This window comes from Equus quagga, chromosome 5 (genome assembly GCF_021613505.1).
Source record: "Equus quagga isolate Etosha38 chromosome 5, UCLA_HA_Equagga_1.0, whole genome shotgun sequence".
Classification (NCBI taxonomy): domain Eukaryota; kingdom Metazoa; phylum Chordata; class Mammalia; order Perissodactyla; family Equidae; genus Equus; species Equus quagga.
Window position 1 is genome coordinate 82,224,632 of NC_060271.1, and position 8,935 is coordinate 82,233,566.

Sequence of the window (8,935 nt, forward strand, 5' to 3'; positions counted from 1 at the left end):
CTAGGAGGATTTGAAAGGGCTTGCTTTATTTTGTTTCTGTTGTTAATCATATATAGACTAATAGGTAACAAAGTTATTTATAAACTGACTATTAGAATTTTCTGAAAGAGCAATAATCTTACTGCCATTAACTGCTACACAGTTGCTGGAAATTGGCTAAAACTTGAGGAGAGTTCATTTTCCTATCATTCTGCTTATTTCTTTTCCCTTTCATTCTGAGAAGCCTCAAAATCACTTAAAAGAGCTTATTATACCTCAGGTTGCTTTTACTTTTAACGCTAACAGTGGAGTAGCAGCTTGGTGTGTATGTAGTAGAAACACTGCTTTAAGAGCGAGAGCCCTAGATCTCTTCTCTGCTGTTTGGGAATCCCTTACGTTCCTTTTTTCTAAATGAGAAAAAAAAATCTGATAAAGGGAGATGGTTATATTTCTTCATGTGAGAGAGTGATGAATCAATATGCAACCTTCCATCTCTATTAATATTATAGTGCTCTAGTATTAACATGTCCAGTTGAAAATATTCATTAAAATTTACTATGGGAACATGAGCTCTCTAAAAGCAAATTTTTAATTATTTTATGTGGTAATATTAATAAGATATGTGACATCACTTGTTAAAATAAGTAACCACCTAGATTTTAGGTTTATCCTTGAGTGCACTCAAGGTGCGTTGATCTGGGTGAGGTCTCAACAGCTAAATCTGGTGTTTTCCTTGTAAGCAATTCATCAATTCCATATTAGTAACTGTTTAAAACTCAGGCTAAAATATCTGCTTTTTAGGGAACTATGTATATAACTTTATAAGATTCTTTATTTTAATACTTTGTATAATATAATTTAAATTGAGTATGTAGGCATTTTCAACTATTAAAAAAAGACAGTCCTCTCAAAGGTATGCTTACAAAAAGTGGAAAAATAACATGTTTCAACTTGGCAGAACATATGAAAAAGAGTATCTCTGAGTCACAAGATGAGTCAAGAGGGTGAGGTTTGTTTTTTTCCCCTTGTCCATCTGTTTTAAGAGTGTGATCCTAAGCAATAGAAAAAATCTTTGATGAAAGTTGGTGCCAAAAGTTGGAATTTGTTCTTTAATAAACTAAGCACAGATCTGAAACATTTAATGCTGCTGTCAAGATGGATTTGATCTGTTTCAGAGGTCTGTGCCTGATTTGTAGGAGATTGGTAAGTGCTGATGTTTCAAGGATTGAGACCCTGTTTTATACTTTAGGTTGTGGTTGATCCTGCAACATATCTAGTCGGCAGTGCTGGCAAGTGAAAGTACTGAATAACTGCTTCTCTGGTGACAGTAATGACCAAATAAGTCACTTTGTTCCATACCTAACAGAACTGTTTTTATCATTTGTTTTTGAAAGCTAGTTATCTTAGATCTTGGCTTTAAGAAATATTCATGGCATTGTCTTCCAAGCTAGCTGTCTTGAAACATAATTATTTAGGTACAGATTCCTCCAGTTGCTCAGCTAGCCTCAACAAGATAATAAGTACTGAGTAATCTAGTCTTGTGTCTTACTCATCATTGTCATCCAAGCAGGAAGGACAGGACAGAAAGGAGGAAATAAATGGGTGGTTGGAGAATAGATACTGCCTTCTTTCAAAGCATACTGCCTTCCTAAAGAAGCTCAGGGGGAGTTTTGGCTCCGTGGGCTTTGTGAGAATGTTGATGAAGAGAAGATGAGATGGAGCTCTTTTCCTCTAAGTCATACTCTAGGGGCTTTTTAAAAAGCCAGTTACTGTCAGGTTAAAGCGTGATCACTGGCACACTGCTTTGCCTTTGAAGAAAGTTTTAACTACTCAACCAAAATAAGTATCAACTATTACATAATATTTCATAAGATGCGTAAAGCAAAAGAAAGCAAATGGATTTTAAATGTTGCTTTAAGGGCTTTTGCCAGAAAGTGAGTTAATGATACTAATAACTACAGTATATAAAGTTAACATCCTCCCCCACTTTTTTAATCACAGAAAAATTGATAGGAGTCTCATAAATGGAGAGTTCAGGGAAGGACATTGTAGCAGAGGGTTTATAAGGAAATAGACGCATGAAATTTATGCTGTAGAAGATTTGTGCCAAGAGCATTGTAGCTAAAATAAAGATAATGGGGGAAGAGAAAGATGGAAATTCAAATTGATGCTAAATATTGTCAAGAGCTTTAGACTTTTTATCCTGTTTGCGTTAGGAAGCCACTAAAAACTTTTAAGCAAAGAGCTAGCAATTTGGTTGAATATGCCTTTTAGAAAGATTACTATTGGCAGTGTAAAGAAGAATGGATTGAACCAAATATATTTATTTGATTTATGATTCATCTTTGTTAACATGTCTTACTCATTCATCAAGACTGTAGCATGCTGTCTTCTGGATTAGTGGGGTTTAAGCCTTCAAGCACCTCAGTTTCAGTTTCATAATGGAACTTTCTAAGCTGTTATTCATGTCCCAGCCTCAATAAATGGAATCTAACAGGTAGTGTCCATAAATATTATGGCACTCTGTTTCTCCCTTCCCTCTTTTCCATTAATGACACACTCTATAGCTGTTGCTAAATGAAATGATCCTGATTCGTCCAGGTACTGTTTGTGGAGACACTGTCTTTCCTTTTCCACTCGTAGTCTACCTTAGTGATCTATTATATTTAATTTTCTCGTCACCTTCTTGGTCTGTGATTGTAAACTAAGGCAAAACTCAAGATTGCCAGAAAAAACTAGTTAACTGATCCTTGGTAGGTATGTAAGATTAAGGCAAGCATGGAGAGGGTAAGCCTTCAGCAAAATCTGAACTTTGAGAAACTGTTCTGGTTAGATAAGTAGAGTTTTACTTTACTGATGGCATTTTGATCAATAAGTTTTAAATCTGAAACACTTAAAATTAGTACTTTTTTAAACGATATATTGAGCACCTGTTGTATGCAGTGTACAGAACACCAATGAAAAAGTCACAGACTCTGCTCTGAGGTGGGAGAGACGTGTAAATAAGTAAATGAAAAGCATTTGTGGGACTTAATTTATTAAGTTTTTCCTTACAAGAGTAAGAGTATCTAATTTCGTCATGGAAAATTGGAAAATAATGTTTATTTGAACAGCTTGCTTTTACCATCTGTTCCATTAAAGAAGGAATATTCTTTAATGTAAAATGCTCTATGCAGTTGATGTGTTCATGAAGTGTATGTTTTGAAAAAAATATATATGGGTATTTTGCTGTTTGAAGTGGTGTTTAGATGAATCATTACATTAATATAAAGACACTTTTGCTATAATACAATATATGCATTCCTGGAAGACCTCACATGCTGCAAAATCACGTCTAGGAAAAATATCTGTAGGGTACAGCACTCATGATGCAGCTTTGTAACAAGTACTAACAGAAACAATAATGGCACAGATTACCTCTGGCATTTATACTAAGCACCATAGCCGTTTACTTATTAGGCTTAAACTGGGGCTCGTGCTTCCTGTTTTGAGGTACGGAGTCTTGAGGGCATCTGCTTCACTAGAAAGTGATTTTGTGAAAAATAATGAGCCAGGGTGTATAGTCACCTTTTGCTTTTTTAGGGAGCAGTGGGAGGGAGAGGTGATAGGCAGGAGAAATTTTCTTTGCAGCTTATTCCTTTGCACCCTTAGTTTTCACCAGGTGACAGTATTGGAAAGCCTCGGGGTTCTTGAAGCCACTGAACTTGCTGTTATTTTCTCTGAAGGAAGGCATTTGTTGTTTTCACCTTTTTTTTTTTGAGGTTTTCTTATTTTATTAAGACTTTTCTCTTTAGTTTGAGAAAATTTGCCCCTGATCCCTTCATAACATACCAGGAAAAATCCCTGTGAAGCAGTGACATTTCTTGGCTCTCCTTACATTGCTCCCTTTTATCAGTTGCATATGAACTATTTCATATTAGAGCAACATCTTGTAGTTGTGCAGTCTCTACTTTAGTAGTGCAGATAATTATATTTCTTATTCCATTTTAACGTAATTTTATATTTTAAAAATATATACTTTAAGCTGTTATAATGAGGATGCCATATATTTGGACTTTCAAAACAGTTTGCAGTCTCAGTCTCTAATATTGTGGGCAATAATACATGTATACTCATGGGCACTATAACATTTGACTTGTTAATTTTCTTTTAAAAATTTGATGATTGTATTTAATTTTTTTATATATTTGTGTTATTTCTATTAATCCATGATCAGAAGTTTTTATATGAATTAGTCTGATTTTTTAAAGGAATGAAAGCAGTAATGTAATTTAGAAGAAAATAAAGAAAAATCTTTTTCAAGAATGCATACTGTAAGAGGCCTGACACTGCATTATTTTTATTGAGTAACTACAAACTAATGCAAACATTTCTTAAGTTGTTTAGTTATTTTTTTGTCTTTAAAACATTGAAAAGTGAATTTTGTTAGCTGGACTCTTTTGTTTAAAGAAAGTAAAAGCTGTGTTTTATTTGCTCGTACATGCAAAGAATATCTCTGGAAGAATATCCAAGAAACTGGCAACATTGCTTCCACCGAGGGGAGTTGGTTCTCTACAGGGTAGCGTGGGAGAGAGGCTTTGAACCTCGAACCATGTTCAAACTTCGAACCATGAACTATTAGAAATAAAGTAAATTAAAATTTAAGAATATAAGTGAAAGTCAAGGTGCTTTGGTACAGAACAGAGAGTGATTTAGCCTGCCTAGGAGGAACCACCTGACTTCCTTGATCAGCTTAGCATTGGCAATCCTGTAATTTCTTGGTACTCAGCATACAGTTGATTGTGTGTAATGGCAGGTGCTGACAAACAAAAAGGTAACCAAATAAAAATATTTATGATGTACTTTCTCGGTTATAAACAGTTAGTTAACAGTATGTATACTCTTTTAATTAAATTGGAAATTAAACCATTGGCGAACTGCTGGATTCTTTCCCTATAATTACCATAAAATCATTTTGTAAATCTTGCTGTTTTTGTTTGCTTTTAGTTGATGCTGATGAAATTAAACGGCTAGGAAAGAGGTTTAAGAAGCTTGATTTGGACAATTCTGGTTCTTTGAGTGTGGAAGAATTCATGTCTCTGCCTGAGTTACAACAGAATCCTTTAGTACAACGAGTAATAGATATATTCGACACAGACGGGAATGGAGAAGTAGACTTTAAAGGTAAGAAAGTAGTTTTTTGACATCACGGGTTAGGTAATTTATGAGTACTCTTACAGATCTTTGTATGAAAATGTCTGAAAAATTTAGTTTTTCTTAAACGTCTTTATTTTATTGGTGATCTTATAATAATAGATTGTTAAAATCTCAAAATCTGTGGTATATGAACCTTAATGAACTAGGATCTTCTACTTTTTGGTTCATAAATGATCAGATTGTCCTTGAATGTAATCTAAAAAGAGATTTAGTAATTTTGTTTTTAGAATATTAGTCTCACTTTAGGGAAACTTAGAAACTGCATTTTTGAAAACCGTTTTTTAAAGAATGAGACTTAATACTAAGTCAGCAATAAAAAATAAGCTGTAGTAATAAGGATGAGCGTTATCGTGGAAAGGATTAGTTTATTTTAGTTAATCGAGATTTTACAAAGACAGTGCTTTTGCTAATATTAACATGATAATTTTATATTTGATTCTCTACTTCAAATATTTCGTTTCACTGGGGAATCATAAAAAAATTTTGTTATTTTAGTTTTAGGAACTGAATTATAAGTGAAGGGAGCTAAAACTGCTTATGATTTAGTGTTTAGAATGCAGTGAAGAAAAATCATTTTCATGAAACTTTCAAGAGTTTATTTAAATGATTCTGAATTTCGGAACCAAATATCCAAAATTATTTTTATTCTGGCAAAACAATGTATTGTCTTTTTTGTAAGGCCCCCCTTTTTTAGTCATAGTTCAAGAAGAAAGAGTTAAATATCTTAAAGCATATATTTTTGAGTGTTATGCTCTGTGGTACTTAATAAATATTCAAATTGATTTGACCTTAGAGAACTCCAAGTTCAAATCAAAAAATATATGTATAAAACCTTGTTTGTTGGAAGTTTCAAATTTGGCACTTTCAGTTTTAAATACTGCTAGTAATATTTTGTTTTGCAGCAAGAAAATATCCTTTTGTGGGTAAGATTTTTGCGTGCGTTGGGTATATATTTTTTTCTGTGTAAAAAGTGAAAACTTCTGATTTGTAAACATTTTCTATTCTTATTCAGAATTCATTGAGGGGGTCTCTCAGTTCAGTGTCAAAGGAGATAAGGAACAGAAGTTGAGGTGTAAGTATTTTTCTTCATTGAGTTCATTTTCCCTCTTATGCCACCCTACCCCATACTGCATTATAACCTCTTTTTAACATATTTTAAAAGATATCTTTTATTCTAGATCCTTAATACACATCACAGAAGTTTTACATTCTGGAGAAAATCCTTTTAGGACATTTGCAACTAGTATTTTTTAACAGTGTGTCTTTCTTGCTTTTTAGTTGGATAGAGAGAAAATAGACTTTCCTTCTACTGAAAACAGCCATATAAACCTCATGTCTTGAATAAGAGATTTTTTGATGAAAGTGGGAAGAAATGTTCTAATGTTCCAGGTTGACTTAGTTTGTACACATTGTATTCAGAAATATTTAGCTGGAAGTCCACCCCTTTGGTCTATATAGGCAGCCTCTATTACAGGGAATATCTGATACCTTTTAAAATTATTTAACTCTTAACTAGAGAGACATTTTATTCAACAAGAGTTCTCTGAGGCACAGAACATATGCAAACATCCTTTACAGAGGAGAGTAATATTAATAGCAATCGCTCTTTTATTGAGTTTTTGCCATGCATCAGACACTGTTCTAAGCAATTCACATGTGTTATCTCATTCAGTACTCTGAAGAACCTGGGAGGTTGGAACTGTTATTAGCCCCAGTTTTTTTTTTAAATCTTTGTTTTTTTATTTATTTTTTTTTTTTGAGGAAGATTAGCCCTCAGCTAATATCTGCTGCCAATCCTCTTTTTGCTGAGAAAGACTAGCCCTGAGCTAACATCTGTGCCCATCTTCCTCTACTTTATGTGTGGGACACCTGTCACAGCATGGCTTGATAAGCAGTGCAGAGATCCACACCCAGGATCCGAACCGGCGGAGCCCAGGCCACCGAAGTGGAACGTGGGCACTTAACTGCTGTGCCACTGGGCCGGCCCCTGGCCCCACTTTTATACTGCAGAAACTGAAGCCTAGCAGGGTTAAGTAACTTGTCCTAGACTACACTAATTGGCCCCGGCACGCTTAACAAACCATGTTAGACTGCACCTAAAGGCAACGTCTATATGTAGAAAGGAGCCATCCTCATAGTTACAAGTTTAGATGCTTGGCAACTTAATTGTTTTCTTTCTCGTTGAAAGTATTCACTTGTGATTGCCTTATAATTGCCATTGATTTTCCTTACTCTTTTTTTAGTTGCTTTCCGTATCTATGACATGGATAAAGATGGCTATATTTCCAATGGGGAACTCTTCCAGGTGCTGAAGATGATGGTGGGGAACAATCTGAAAGATACACAGTTACAGCAAATTGTAGACAAAACCATAATAAATGCAGATAAAGATGGAGATGGAAGAATATCCTTTGAAGAATTCTGTGCTGTAAGTACAAAAGAGCTCTGTTCTTGATTAATTATATTTTTAAAACATTTAAAAAAACCACATAGTAGAATTCCTTATAGTTATTTTGCACTAGAAATTTATATATTTGATTTTGCCTAATTGCCCTATATTCCAAGTTTTGAAGTGTTAATTGTTAATAATTAACAATTAGTTATTATTCTCAAAAATTAATATTTTTAGTGATTGATAAAATGCTGCAAGAATTGTACTAGTCACTTTCACTTATTGTTAGTAGCCCTCCAAATTACAACTAGGTTACATTCTTAAGGTTCATTTAAAAATAAACGTTTGAGGGGTCGGCCTGGTGGTGAAGTGGTAAGTTTGCACGCTCTGCTTTGGTGGCCTGGGGTTTGCAGGTTTGGATCCCAGGTGCAGACCTAGACACTGCTCATCAAGCCATGCTTTGGAGGCATCCCACATGCAAAATAGAGGAAGGTTGGCACAGAGGTTAGGTCAGGCAAAAAGAGGAAGATTGGCAATGGATGTTAGCTCAGGGCCAATTTTCCTCACCAAAGAAAAAAAAAAGTTTGAAAATACATCTGTGGGAAATATGTGTTCATGAGTTTCAGCTAGGTATCCAGAAGGTTGGTTTCATAAGGAAAACAGAATCGAGTCCCTGTCCGTCTTAAACTCACCAGCTAGGCAGTGTAAATGGTAGGTTTTTTTCTTTTTTTTAATCCCCTCATTTTCCAAACTATTTATGGGTAGTTCTTGTGTTTTGGGGCAAGGGCTCTGCAGAGGCGGGAGGACTACGGTTATGAGGATCCCCAGAAAACTAACTCTAGGTGGAAACTGGGGCAACAGCTTAGCCTCCAGTTTACTCCCCTTCTACACTAGATTCAGGGATTTGCTACCGCTCGTTGCTTCCAAACAGGAACACAGCCACTCAGCTTCTCCTCTCTCCTTCTGCCCCTAACGGGAGACGTGAACTTTCTGATGTGCTGTAAGGAGTTTTAACTGCAAGCTAGAGATAGTGGAGGATCCAGAGGAGAGGCAAAGATAACAAAGAAAAGTTTTGAAATTTTTCAGTTATGACTGGATGCTTCTATAGGAAGATTTCCCTCCTCCCTTTCTTTTCGTTTTTTATTTAGACCACATAAGGAAAAGCAAATGACCCTGGCTGTGCATTATCTAAGGACTGAGTGTGGCTCCTTGGCATTTTCAGTACAAGTTCACGTTCTCCTAAGTATCTTCCTTCATCTCAAGGGAATTATTGTCTTTGCATTTTGTTTTGAAAAGTTGGGTGGTGCTCTAGTTTAAAGAACAGGCTAGGTCTTCTGGAAGGGCGTTAGGCTGGTTCTTCTGGAAGGG

The 8,935-nt window shown here is 35.2% G+C and overlaps 1 protein-coding gene across 1 annotated transcript in view; it reads left to right on the forward strand.

Moving 5' to 3' along the window:
• PPP3R1 (protein phosphatase 3 regulatory subunit B, alpha) overlaps window positions 1-8,935 on the forward strand; it is a 62,151-nt gene that overhangs the window by 47,030 nt on the left and 6,186 nt on the right. Inside the window, exons 3-5 of the mRNA XM_046662262.1 lie at window positions 4,966-5,142; window positions 6,188-6,247; window positions 7,419-7,603. Of these exons, the coding sequence (XP_046518218.1) occupies window positions 4,966-5,142; window positions 6,188-6,247; window positions 7,419-7,603 (422 nt within the window). The remainder of the gene's footprint in view (window positions 1-4,965; window positions 5,143-6,187; window positions 6,248-7,418; window positions 7,604-8,935) is intronic.